The 14253-nt window shown below is 39.8% G+C and overlaps 1 protein-coding gene across 1 annotated transcript; it reads left to right on the top strand.

The window, feature by feature from the left end:
- Nucleotides 1-5958: 5958 nt before the first annotated feature.
- LOC120488610 (uncharacterized) lies at nucleotides 5959-12389 on the top strand. The gene is made up of 2 exons (XM_039685235.2): nucleotides 5959-9755; nucleotides 9921-12389. Exons 1-2 carry the CDS (start codon nucleotides 8283-8285, stop codon nucleotides 10425-10427), a joined length of 1980 nt encoding a protein of 659 aa, XP_039541169.2. The 5' UTR covers nucleotides 5959-8282; the 3' UTR covers nucleotides 10428-12389.
- Nucleotides 12390-14253: the final 1864 nt, after the last annotated feature.

Genomic DNA, 14253 nt, shown 5'->3' with positions numbered 1-14253 from the left:
GCATTGTGGGCCCCCTAACAAGCTGCAGTATCATAAGTTAGGGAATCCCTTGACCCTAGTTATTCAGTCATTAATGCAAGGGTTGAGTTCTGCATTTACCACTTCCTTGGAGGAATCCACGTCCATCAGTGATCAGTCCCTGAAGATGTCTGAAGATTTCCCCACTGTGGTGACATGTCATGTCATATAACAAACAACAAGTATGCAAGAAATGTATTTATTGGAGTTTCATAAATGAACATTGTTGATATGTTTAAAGGTTGTGTACAATTGGAAGTGATTCTAATGAAACGAGATGCTAATTGATATTTTGGCCTTGTGTTTCAAGGCCAGGTTTTTTTTTGTTTTGGATTTCTTTGTGTTTATTTCCATGTGAATGCTGGAACATTCGTCTGAGTGCGATCCATCCTATGGTATTCGAGTGAACTGCGAGTAAATCCTGGATTTTGAACTGTCTCAACTCCTCTTTGGATTTTCTACCGTGGAGTTGGACTGGCAAGCCGCCCATGAAAGAAATCTGGTATCCTGTGAAAGAGAAACCAAACTGAATTGTTCACGTGTTCTTGATGTTGCTGCACAGGTTCCCGAGATCCTGAACGGGGACGAGCGCGTCGGAGCTGTTGTGCTGCACGCGGGAGCGAACGACATTAGGCTGCGGCAGACGGAGGTTGTGAAGAAGGACTACAGGAGCCTGATCGAGACGGTACGCAGCACAGCGCCTAAAGCAGCGATCATCGTGTCTGGACCGCTTCCCACGTACAGACAAGGACAGGAAAGGTTCAGTAGACTTTTTGCATTAAATGAATGGTTAATGTCATTGTGTAATGAACAGAGGCTGCACTTTGTAAATAACTGGCATCTGTTTTGGGAAAGACCGAGACTGTACAGCACAGATGGTCTCCATCCCAGCCGAATCGGAGCGGCTGTGCTGTCGGACAACATTTCCAAGACATTACGCACCAGATGACTAATGAGTCAAAGTCCAAATTACAGCCTTTGCGGTCCAAACTTAACTAATAAGCATAGTGTGGAACATTATATAGAAACTGTGTCTATTCCTCGTTTAGTGAAGCCAAACAATAAATCTAGTGTAGGATCTAGCAAAAATCTTATTGTAATTAAACCAGAAAATCTAAATATCAGTCAACAAAAACAATTTCTAAAGCTAGGTCTCCTAAACATTAGATCGCTCACACCTAAGGCGGTTATCGTAAATGAAATGGTCACAGACAATAACTTCGATGTTCTGTGCCTTACTGAAACCTGGCTTAAACCAAATGAGTATTTCGGTCTAAACGAATCTACTCCGCCAGGATACTGTTATAAACATGAGCCTCGTCTGATCGGTCGTGGCGGCGGTGTTGCAACAATCTATAAAGATATTTTTAATATTACTCAGAAAACAGGTCACAGGTTTAATTCATTTGAAGTACTTGTGCTAAATGTTACGCTCTTAGATGTAAGAAGGAAATCTATATTATCTCTAGCCCTGGCTACTGTATATAGACCTCCAGGGCCATATGCTGAATTCCTAAAAGAGTTCGCAGACTTTCTCTCGGATCTATTGGTAAATGTCGATAAAGCAATAATTGCTGAAGATTTTAACATACACGTAGATAATACAAATGATGCTTTAGGGGCTGCGTTTACAGATTTATTAAACTCCTTTGGGGTCAAACAAAACGTCAGTGGTCCCACTCATCGTCTAAATCATACACTAGATTTAATTATATCATATGGAACCGATCCAACTGATATAGATATTATACCGCAAAGCGATGATGTCTCTGATCATTACATGGTGACTTGCATAATACGTACTGCTGAAATATGTCATGTTGCGCCACGTTATAGACCAGGCAGAACAATCCTTCCAACCACTATAGATGGATTTTCAAATAGCTTACCTGATCTATCTAAGCTGCTAAGTGAACCCAAAAAAACAGATGAATTAGAGGAAATGACTAGCAGTTTAAGCACCATTCTTACTAGTACATTAGATATTGTTGCGCCAATTAGATTAAAAAAGGTTCGAGAGAAAATTAAAGCACCGTGGTACAACAGTGCTACGCATGCTATCAAGAGAGAAACTCGCAACTTAGAGCGTAAATGGAAACAAACTAATTTAGAGGTCTTTAGAATCGCGTGGAAAGACAGTATGTCACGTTATAAAAAGACACTAAAAACAGCCAGGGCTGAGCATCTCCGCAAACTAATCGAAAATAACCAAAATAATCCAAGGTTTTTATTTAACACCGTGGCTAGACTAACAAATAAACAGACATCACCAGAGCAAAATATACCTTTACAGTTTAGTAGTAATGATTTTATGAATTACTTCAATGCGAAAATAGAAAGCATCCGAAACAAAATTATAAATGTACAATCCGCTATGGTGTCTTATGATTCAGCTTCAATTATCGACCCTCTAGAACAACTAAACCGCTTTACAACGATAGGACAGGAGGAGCTAAATAAACTTATCATTGCATCTAAACCAACAACTTGTTTATTAGATCCAATACCCACTAAACTACTGAAAGAACTATTACCTGTAGTGGAAGAGCCTCTCCTCAATATTATTAACTCGTCTTTATCTTTAGGTCATGTCCCAAAAATATACAAGCTGGCTGTAATAAAACCGCTCATTAAGAAACCGCAATTAGATCCAAATAACTTGGCAAATTACAGACCCATTTCAAATCTTCCATTTATGTCCAAAATACTTGAAAAAGTAGTGTCCGCTCAATTGTGCTCTTTTTTGCAAGAAAATGATATCTATGAAAAATTCCAGTCAGGATTCAGACCGCATCATAGTACAGAAACTGCGCTAGTTAAAATTACAAATGATTTACTTTTAGCTTCTGACCAAGGCTGTATCTCAATACTAGTCCTACTTGATCTTAGCGCTGCGTTCGACACTATAGATCATATAATACTCTTGGATCGACTACAAAACTTCACCGGTGTCCAGGGACAGGCATTAAGCTGGTTTAGATCGTACTTATCGGACCGTTCTCATTTTGTCTGTTTAAATGGGAAAAAATCAAAGATAACGTCAGTAGACTATGGAGTACCGCAAGGATCAGTTTTAGGCCCTCTGCTATTCTCAATATATATGCTGCCACTTGGTAATATTATAAGAAAACATGGAATTAATTTCCACTGTTACGCTGACGACACTCAATTATATATTTCATCACGACCAGATGAAAACACTAACTCATCTAAAATGACAGAGTGTCTCAAAGATATAAAATGCTGGATGACGCGTAATTTCCTGCTATTAAATTCAGATAAAACGGAGGTATTACTTATTGGTCCAAAAAACTACTCACAAAACCTCTCACAATACAACTTTAATATAGACGGATGTCCTGTTACTTTATCCACTACAGTAAAAGACCTGGGTGTTATACTAGACCGCAACTTGTCGTTCGAAAATCATATTTCATATGTTACAAGAACAGCCTTTTTCCACCTTAGAAACATTGCTAAGCTACGTAACATGCTATCTATTTCTGATGCAGAAAAATTAGTTCACGCATTCATGACCTCGAGACTAGATTACTGTAATGCTTTATTAGCCGGTTGTCCTGCATCCTCAATAAACAAGCTACAGTTAGTACAAAATGCAGCTGCTAGAGTTCTTACTAGGTCAAGAAAATATGATCATATTACACCGATTTTATCATCTCTACACTGGTTACCTATTAAGTTCCGCATCAACTACAAAATACTACTACTGACCTATAAAGCCCTAAATGGTTTAGCACCTATGTACTTAACGGACCTTCTTTCGCCCTACAATCCACCGCGTTCCTTAAGATCACTAAATTCAAGGCTTCTGGTCATTCCTAGGATATCGAAGTCCAGTAAAGGAGGGAGGGCGTTCTCGCATTTAGCTCCAAAACTCTGGAATGGCCTTCCCGATACGGTCCGAGCCTCTGACTCGCTGACACAGTTCAAAACTAGATTAAAGACGCATCTCTTTAGTCAAGCATTCACATAATGCTTACCTTCTAGTCCTCTGTTATGCCATACGGAACCGTTTGCCACTGAAACTGCTTAACGCACCAGTGGGGCTCGACAGCCTTTTAGACAAACGGGTCGGCGCGTATGGTTGGGTTGCGGAGAGTTCGGGTTACGGAGAGTTTGTGAGTTATAACGGAAATTATTATGAACATCAGCTATGCTAATTATTTCCCATCTGCCTTTCTGCTGTTATCTCGGGACGCTTGTCCCGAGAAAAATGGCGTTCGTCAGGTCCAGTTTTGTGTCCAGCCTCTCACGGGGATTTCGGATGCCCCAACGCCTGTGATGAGACGACTCAACGCCTGTGATGAGACGACTCAACGCCTGCGATATGTTATGGCACCGTTTGATTCATAAACAATATTTATATTTAATATTTATATTTAAACAATATGAATGTAAGCCAGAGGAGAACTGGCCCCCGACTGAGCCTGGGTTCTCCCAAGGTTTTTTCTCCATCCAATCTGATGGAGTTTGGTTCCTTGCCACTGTCGCCTTGCTTTTGGCTTGCTTTGAGCTTGCTCAGTTGGGGTTATTTATTTAGTGTTTAGCAATGTTGTTGATCTGTGTTGTGCTACTTACATGTTATCACTGTGAAGCTGCTTTGATACAATCTGTATTGTGAAAAGCGCTATATAAATAAATGTGACTTGACTTGACTTGACCTTTGAATGGTAGGACAGAACTGTGCATTTTCTGGTCGTTTCATCAGGAAGATGATTCCAGAACTGAACTGAACAGTTCACAAACTGTTTGAACTGTTGAACTGAATTAATGAACTGATCGGGTTTATTGCAGAGAAATTTGATTCTGGGAAATTTGAAGTGTTTATGTGAAGTGAAAATCTTGTGTTTTGTTCTGTTTATTTTATTTCACTTGAATCTGGGTGAATTGGTTTACATAAAATTATTATTTGTTAACTTACCTATTGGTCTGAGTATTCACTGCTGCTGCATCATCTCTCTCCTTGAGCGAATCTGAATCTTCTAAATCATTGGTCCATTAGTGAATTTGATGTGAACTTGTCTTTGGGTGCAAGTTAAGGTTACAATTATCTTTGACAGAAATTGGGATTGCCATCTCCGACATAGGTGGAACAGTTACCTGGGCGACACTGATAGCAGAACTTTGAACCGGAATCAGGGACTGGGGTGGTGAAAGAGGCACTGACGTGTTGTACAGGTGTAAACGTGCATTTGGTATGTCAACAGTGACGGTGTGTTCAATCAAGAAATCCCATCGTATTAGGACAGGATGAGTGGCTGTGCGTACCACATGGAAAACATGAGAAAATGTTACATCTCCAATATGTATGGGCGCTATCACAGAGCCAATTATGTCCAATAACTGTCCCGTTACCGATGATGCTAACACAAATGACTTGCTGATAGACTGGGTAAACAAAGCTGGAATCGACCTACGACAGTCATCTGTAATGAGGGACAGACCTGACCCAGTATCAACCAAAGCATGGAGGTCTGTACCCGCCAGTCCAATCTGAATGAACGGTGTAGGTGGGGAAGATTTAAGACTGACTGTACTAGAATGGACCACTATAGGGGATGAAGCTGGCATTTGGTCCCCAATGACAGCTTCTACTCGTTTCCCCGCTGTGGTGAGGAAGGGGCCTTGTGGGATGGGGAGAAATGTACATGTCGTGTGGGTGATCTTGGTGAACTTTGGGAATGGGGGGGTAGCGATGGAGAGCGGTTTCTGTGGTAAGTGGAAGTTCTGTACTGTGGGTTTGGTGAGGGGGAACGAACATAACGGGCTCTGCATTCATATTCAAAGTCAGACCGGCGGTCTCGTGTAGGCGATTGGCTAGAGCTACCATAATGATGTCTATGGGGGGTGTATTCGTCATATTGTGTGGTGTGAGGAAGTTGTGACTCACAACCTCGGGAGGGAGGGGAGTAGCTTGAATGTCTTTGCCCAGAGAAGTCATCCTTTGGAAGTGCTCGATCAGTTTCTGCATGGCCCTGGTAGCGTCGTGGGGGACAACAGTCATCCTCAAAGTGTCGTTGTCGACCTCGCTGTGTGCGTTGTGAAGAACAGCAGCAATCCTGGCAGTAGTGATGATCATACCGATCAGGCTGGCGATGGCGTGCTGTGATGTCGTAGTCCACGGCTGCGCAGGCCTGATGGGGAGAGTGTGTGGAAGACGTCACCTCGCCCTGAAGGCTGGAAATCCGCCTCGAGAGCTGGTCCATGCGTTCATCAGTTCGTCGCAGGTGAGATTGACGTAAGTCATGCATGTCTGTTCGGAGTTCAGCAATGGCTGCTGCTAATTCAGTGATGTGAGTCGCAGTCACTGAGTTGGCCGATGGTGGTGAATTTACTGTGACAGGCATAACAGCTGCAGGGTTGGCAACACTAATGGCCAACTGAGCACGTTCACACTGTGTGGCCACTTTCAAGGCATTGTCTAAAGTCGTAGCACCGTGCTCATGGATTTTCAGTTGAAGTGATGGGTCTAAGCCGGTAACAAATCTGCGAAAAATTTCACAATTTCGTGCTGCTGTATCGTAATGAGGAAATGCTTCAGTCACTAGATTTGTGAGCTCAGCAGCATAGACTCCAAGGGGTTCTTGTGGTTTACGTGGACGAGCATTCAAAAATGTCTGAAATGTGGCCAAAAAAGTTGTACGTCCAAAAACATTGCTCAAACTAGCTTTAGTCAACTCATAGTCAGCTTTCACCGCAGGGGAGAGAGACTGCCAGTATGCAAATGCTGAACCAGTAAGCTTTACTGGGAGAAGTTTGGCCTTATCCAGTGGTACAGCTGAGACATTTAGTGCTACCTCAAATCTCTGAATCCATGCACTAAATGGCTCTTTACCATCTCCGGAAAAATGAGCAGGGAGGTCAATTTTAAATGGTAGATGTGAGCTTGCGTCCTCTGCTGCGTATCTGTCTCTCTGCATAGGAACTGCGTCATTCTCATCGTCCGCCATTTTAAGCGAGAGGAAGAAAGAAGAAAAAAAATGCACGTAATCCGATCTTGCAAAAGAAACACATGAAAAAATTAAACAGTCTTTAAACGGCTCTGCAGATTAAAGCGGCGATATTCACGTCGTTCAATACGGGAAAAAACAAGCGTCCCAACAGAAAGCAAGCCAACCAACGCTGCCACCAGTGTAACGCGCGTGAGTTATCCTCTGCTTATAGTTCTTACCCAGCGCTGTTCTGTGGGTTCTTGGCCTCGCTCTGTTATCACCACAATAAGGAGGGCACTGACAAAGAGCTCCGGTGACTACAACACTTGTTTATTGAACATCACAACATCGTGAAATGGCCGCAGCCGATTACACAGTGCATCTCGTCTGTTCCTCTCTCTGAACCCCACTACAACTGTTTTTCTCCCGCGCTCTAACTCGCGGGGCTCCGTTCTCGCGATATTATCCCAAATCCTATTTAAAGTCATAGAACATAACCCTTACATTTCACTTCCTACAGTATTTGCAATGTACTATTGAAAAAGGGAATATATTTCAAATACAATAAAGTATACTTTTTTCACTAGGGTGGGGATAATCATATGTAAAGATCAGATAAAAAGATCAAAACTGAACTTTGAACCTCTTATTCAGTCTATCCAACGCAAATGAAATTCTTGGTTACAGCGTGATCTGTCTGTAACAGGTAGAGTCTTGCTTTCCAAAGCAGATGGGTTATCTCGGGTTATCTATCCTGCAATGGCTCTGGATGTTTCTGTGGAGATTTGTAGAATGCTGCAGCTGGACAAAATGATGGTAAACTTTGTTTGGAAATCTAAAGTTCATTTAATTAAAAAGAGTGTTATGATAGCTGATCGGACAGTGGGTGGGTTTGACTTATTGGACTTTTCCACTCTTAATAATTCTTTCAAGATTAAGTTGATAAAATCTTTTTTGAACAACCCTAAATCTTTTTGGAATATTATATTTTCAGCTCAGTTGGGGGTTTGCATTTTTTGTTGCGCTGCAACTATGACATCTCTAAAATCAGTGTTGGGAGTAACGGCGTTTGAGTATAACGGCGTTACTAACGGCGTTATTTTTTCAGTAACGGGGTAATCGAATTAATTATTTTTCCCATTTTTGCAACGCCGTTATCGTTACTGAGAATGTAAAGTGGCGCGTTACTACAATTTGGTTGAATGAAGCGTGAGATGTCAGTGTGTGATGCACATCAGCTGCCTGGAGAGAGCAGGGGTGGGGGGATGATGACACCGTTGCAAATGCGAAGATGATTGGCTGGGTGGGCGGATGCGCTACTCACATGCTGTCTCACTGCACGCTCTGACTACCACTAAACACAAGACAGCGACAATGGCGATGACGAGCCAGGGAAATTCAAAGGTAGCGTTCTCGAACTGGAAGTACCGGCACTATTTCTCGCTCATTGAAATTAAATGCAAGAATGTTTATGTAACATGCACGCTATGCCCAGGAAAAAAGACTTTATCCACATCTGCCTCAAGCAACTCAAATCTTATGAAGCACCTCACATCAATACATGCTAACACGACACTTGTTGCTGCTGCCAACCCAAGCCCAAATGCAGCTAGCGTGAGCTCCAGCAGCGAAGGAGACGGAGCCACTCTGTTAAAGCAAGCAACACTCGATTTTTCGGGTCAGCAACAGATGACCAAGCCAGAGCTGAACACATTGATTGCAAGGTATGTTGTTGAAAACATGCTACCCCTGTCCACTGTGGAGTCTGAGTCATTCAGAGCTATCCTTGCTAAAATACCAATACGAGGAGGAGGAAGGGGGGTTGCCCCATGCCGAAACACTTTTGCTAAATTCATAGACAGTGAATATGAAAATATGAATATTGAGCTCAAAAAGTCATTTGAGGAACCCGAGTACATTTCAACTACAGCAGACATCTGGACTGCCCACAATAAAAGTTACATGGGTGTGACAGCACATTGGATCAATCCAAATAACATGGAAAGAGAGAAAGCAGCTCTTGCCTGCAGACGGTTTAAGGGGAATCATACTCATGACGCTATTGCAGTTGAGCTTGATAATATACACTCAACATATGGGATAACACATAAAATCACAGCAACAGTGACTGATAATGGCTCTAATTTTGTTAAAGCATTTAAGAGGTACCAGCCACTTGAGGAGAGTGATTCTGAAGAAGATGATGAAGATGAGGTGACATTTACAGACATTAATGATGCTCTACAAGCAACTGATGATAATGATGGTGATGTTGTGATCACTTTGCCCCCTCACAAGAGATGTGCATCACACACACTTAACCTGATTTCATGCACAGATGTTGACAAGTGGCTGCTGTCAAAACCTGCAACAAAGGCTGTTTACAGAAGTGCTACTGCCAAATGTTCTGCCCTATGGAACAAGACTAGTCGATCAACTTTGGCTACTGAAACAGTTGATGAGGTGGTGTCAAAAAAGCTGCTTGTACCTTGTACAACACGCTTCTATGATGCCCTGGCTCGAATTTGTGAAATATCCATGGTAGACCTTAACACCATCTCCTCCAAATTAGGACTGACAGCGATAACAGAAAGGGAACACCTGTTTTTAAAGGAGTACTGCACTGCGATGAAGCCCCTTACAGTTGCCCTAGATATACTTCAGGGAGAAGACAACTGTTTTTATGGTACATTCCTACCAATGATTGAGACATTAATGCTGAAGACAGAAGCCCTTAAAAGTGGCCTGCAAATACTGAGGGACCTTCCTGACGCCATAGTCACAGTAAGAACTTGAATTGAATATTTTATTTTTTATTAAGTGACGTTGTATGATAATACATACTACTACTACTACTACTACTACTACTAATTATAATAATAATAATAATAATAACAACACTGATTTGTGTTTTGGATACATTTAATGTGATTATTCTTATAATTTCAGGCTATCAAAACCAGATTTGCTGATGTCCTGGGAAATGAAGAGGCTACACTTGCTGCTGTAACTCTTCCAAAATTCAAACTTCGCTGGCTGCGGTCACAGGAGTTAAAGGATAAGGCTAAGGCAAGTTTGCTGACAGAGTGCCGTAAGATTATCTTCGAAGAACCACCACAGCCAGGTACCACCAGCACATCCTCACATCACACAGATTCAGCCAAAGAGAACGATTTATTTTCCTTTGAGGAGGATGAGGAGGACACCTCCTCTTCAGCAGAAAACCAGGTGGCAGATTATATTAGATCTTCAGTACAAAACTTCAACTCTCTGTGTGGATTTTCTCTTATCAAGAAAATTTCACTACGTTACAATGCTGCTACTCCATCTAGTGCACCTGTTGAGAGACTGTTCAGCCTGGGCAAGCTTGTCTTCTCTCCAAAGAGGAACAGACAGTCAGACAAAAGATTTGAAAAGCTTCTCCTCCTACGTTACAACCACTGGTTTAGTTGTTAGATGAGAGGAGTATTTTAGTATTAATGTTGTTAATTTTCACTGAGAACGAACAACATGTTAATCTCCTTAGAGAGTTGGATAGTTTATTGGAACTAAACTATCTGTTTATTGTGCAATAATATACAGGTACAGAGATTTGCACTACTTAATGGCCAGATCTTCCTTTGTTTCTTTTTACCCAAGTTTACATTTGTGTGCTTAGTTTTGCATTTGATTGCAAAGTGTGTGAATAACTGAATATTATTTATTTTAAATATTTAACTTTTATTACTTCACTAACTATTTAAGAGTTGGATAGTGCTCTGTTTATTGTGCCGTAGTATTATACAGATATAGATAATTGCACTAATTAAAGGCCAGATTTTCCTTTGTTTCTTATTACTCAAGGCTGCTGTCAAAGCAGCAGTGTGTGTCTTAGTTTTGCACTTGAATGAAAAGTGTGTGAACATTTAATTTTGTTAGTGTACTGAATATTTAAGAGTTAGATAGTGTTATGTTTATTGTGCAGTAGGCCTAGTATACAGTTACAGAGATTTGCACTACCTAATGGCCAGATTTTCCTTTGTTTCTTTTTACCCAAGTTTACATTTGTGTTTCTTAATTTTGCACTTGAATTTTACTTTCAATATTTATTTTTTATGTTTTTATTTCAATGCATATCATATGGCAGGCTGCGATCTATTGAGTTCAAATAAATACCAAATGTTCTAAAATACTGTACATAGTGTTCTTATTCTTCAATCAGTTAATATAAACATCTTTAATGTTAAATATGTTATAGAACTTAATAGCGTTATAGAACATAAATAACATCAGTTACTTTGCTGAGCAACTAATTACTTTTACAATGTGGTAACTGAGTTACTAACTTAATTACTTTTTGGGAGAAGTAATTTGTAACTGTAACTAATTACTTTTTTAAAGTAAGATGACCAACACTGTCTAAAATACCTTTAACTCTTTCTAGTTTTCATAAACAGGCTTTAATATGCTGGTCCCTAATATATAATTATAGGTTTTCTCCACATATATATTTTATTTGGAATAACCAAAATTTTAAATATAAAAATAAATCTATTTTCTTTAATAATTGGTTCGATAAAAATATATATAGTTTTAGTGAGTCAACTTTTAGATGAAAGGGGTTTTTTGCTCTCTTATGAACATTTTATGCAATAATTCTCTTTTCCAGTCCCCCCAAGAGAATATGCCATTGTTTTTGGTGCAATTCCTGATTGTGTGAAACCTTTGGTCAATTCTGGCCTTAAAGGACCTTTAACCTCTCCACCTATGGTTTTGTTGACCAATGTCTTTTCAGTAGATTGTCAAATAAGAAAATTTGCTCAATTCTTAACAGAAATCAGATTTCTTTACCTGCCTGTGCAAGTTTTTGGAATAATAAATTTGATGATATGGGTGGGAGGCTTTCTGGCTCTTTCGGCAAAAACAATTCTTATCTAATAAAGTGTTTGAAGTCTCAATTAAAATGATTCACAATTACCCAGTTAATTATAATTTTGCTAAATTCAATAAAACTATTTCCCTCTTGTGCTTCTTTTGTCATCGGTTTGATGAAACGATTATTCATTTGTTTTGGGAATGTATCTATTGAAAAATCTTTTGGATTGACTTTTCAAATTTCATTAAAAGGTATCTTTCTTTAGACTTCTGTATAAACCAAAAAATTATGTTGTTTGGTGACTATGAAATTAGACCCCTTTCATTTTAAATTTGTCCTTAATTTGCTACTTTTTCTTGCCAAATGTTATATTCACAAGTTTAAATTTTCAAAGAAAATCCTTCTTTGTTATTTTTAAGAAAGTTATTGATATGTATTTAAATTCATTGAAGAAATCTAAAAACTCTGCTGCATGCAAGACTCTGCAATACTGCCGATCATTTAAGCTTGTTTAATGTTATTTAAGTTTATGGATTGTAACCCTCTGTTTTGTTGTATTGTGTATTTAATGTCTTGATTTGTATTTGTTTTTTCTACATAAAAAACAGAGCTGCTTCAAGTCGATCACTGTATGCTGCTTTCGAATCAGTACTGTTATGTCATACACCAATCGTCTGTACTCTGTACAGTGCTGCTTCAAGTCGATCAGTGTATGCTGTATGCTTTCGAATCAGTACTGTGATGTCATACACCAATCGTCTGTACTCTGTACAGTGCTGCTTCAAGTCGATCACTGTGCTGTATCCTTTCGAATCAGTACTGTGATGTCATAGCTACACCCAGGGATGTAGTAGTGGAGGCTAAATGCATGTAAATGACGTTCACACACCTCCCATTGGGAGGCTCCCAATATTCGGGAATTGCTTTTACCCACCTCCAAAGTGCGTTGATCCACCTCTCAATTGCGTTTATCCACCTCTAAATATCCTGTAGTTCCTAAGACATTTTAAATTAAGCTTATGTTGTTTTAGAGTATTCTTCATTATTCATAGGTTGTTAAACCTAAGACAAACTCTTTCATATTGCGCTGCGCTGTCAGTGTTGTTGACTACCGGTATTACTGATGGTAAGGTTGCACTGTTGACGCTCGCGCAGCCTCAGAGCAGAAATCTATACAATGAGCGCAGCACACACACACTCAGTTAACAACATACATACTGCCAATAAAAATCTAAATGTGGAGTTTTATATTTTTAACATATGTTAAGCAACCTCATTTATTTTCCTGAATAAAATAATGACATTGATCACAAAATGTGACATTGATTTCCTACAACAGTTCAATAAACAGTTAAAATTAAATCACTTATATTTTAGATGTAATATTGGCTGTTTTTGTTCTGTTTCAGCAGCGAAAATAGTTCCAAACAAAAATCACAGCAGAAGCATGGCGCATCTCACAGAAACACTCAACCTGTTTTAATTCCTGAATGATTCAGCATTTTGAACGAATCAATTGAGTCAAAGATTCAATGACCCATTCATAAACATCTGTCTCTTTCTTGAATGAATCAGCCGTTTGAAAGAATCGTTTGAATGACTTAATCAATGACTCACTCATTAAGATGGTCGCCTGCCACCACCTACTGGCAGTTTAGTGTTAAATGTTTAACAGTAGTATCATTCTTTCCAAAATTTCTTATATGTAAATTAAAATCAATTTCATAACATTATTTCATGCAATTGTAATTTTTCAGTGTAAATGATTTAATTTGATCAACCCCTAGGGTAACAGACCTATAGTGTCTTATTATTCTAAATAATTGAATTTATTGATCAAATTTAGGAATTTAAAATGAAAGATGAAGCATATACAGCCCATTCTCACCCCCAAGGCGTCACTTAACTGACGCCTTGGGAAGCATTTGGACATGCTTCAATATCTGACGCTTTAGGCGCCCTTTAGCATCAGTTAGACGACGCCCTAGGATCGCATGTACCCTACCCCCACCCCACACCTAAACCTAACCGCGTCCTCTAACTGACGCTTTCCTTTAGCGTCAGTTAGATGACGCCGTAGGATCGCGTCATGTAAGTGACGCTAAAGGGCGCCTAAAACGTCAAATATTGAAGCGTGGTCAAAGGTGACGCCTTGGGGTGAGAATGCGTTGGCATATAATATTGGGGGAGGGGATGCCCTTTAAAGGTGCAGAAATTACAATATGGTGATTTAAATATCAAAGCTGATTGATCACTCATGAGAATATTGTTTCAGAATAAAAAAATAAAAAAATCCAGACGAGCATTTTTTTTTTACTCGGACAAGTGAATGGCAGATTTACTTAGCGTATGAGGCTTAATGTCGAGCCCTCCCTATATAGCAATGTCATCAGGAGACACACATACACCGGTAGGCAGTGGCCCACC

Source organism: Pimephales promelas, chromosome 15 (genome assembly GCF_988280905.1).
Source record: "Pimephales promelas chromosome 15, fPimPro1.hap1.1, whole genome shotgun sequence".
NCBI lineage: Eukaryota > Metazoa > Chordata > Actinopteri > Cypriniformes > Leuciscidae > Pimephales > Pimephales promelas.
The sequence above is the reverse complement of the archived record's forward strand: the minus strand, read 5'-3'. Positions and strand labels throughout refer to the sequence as shown.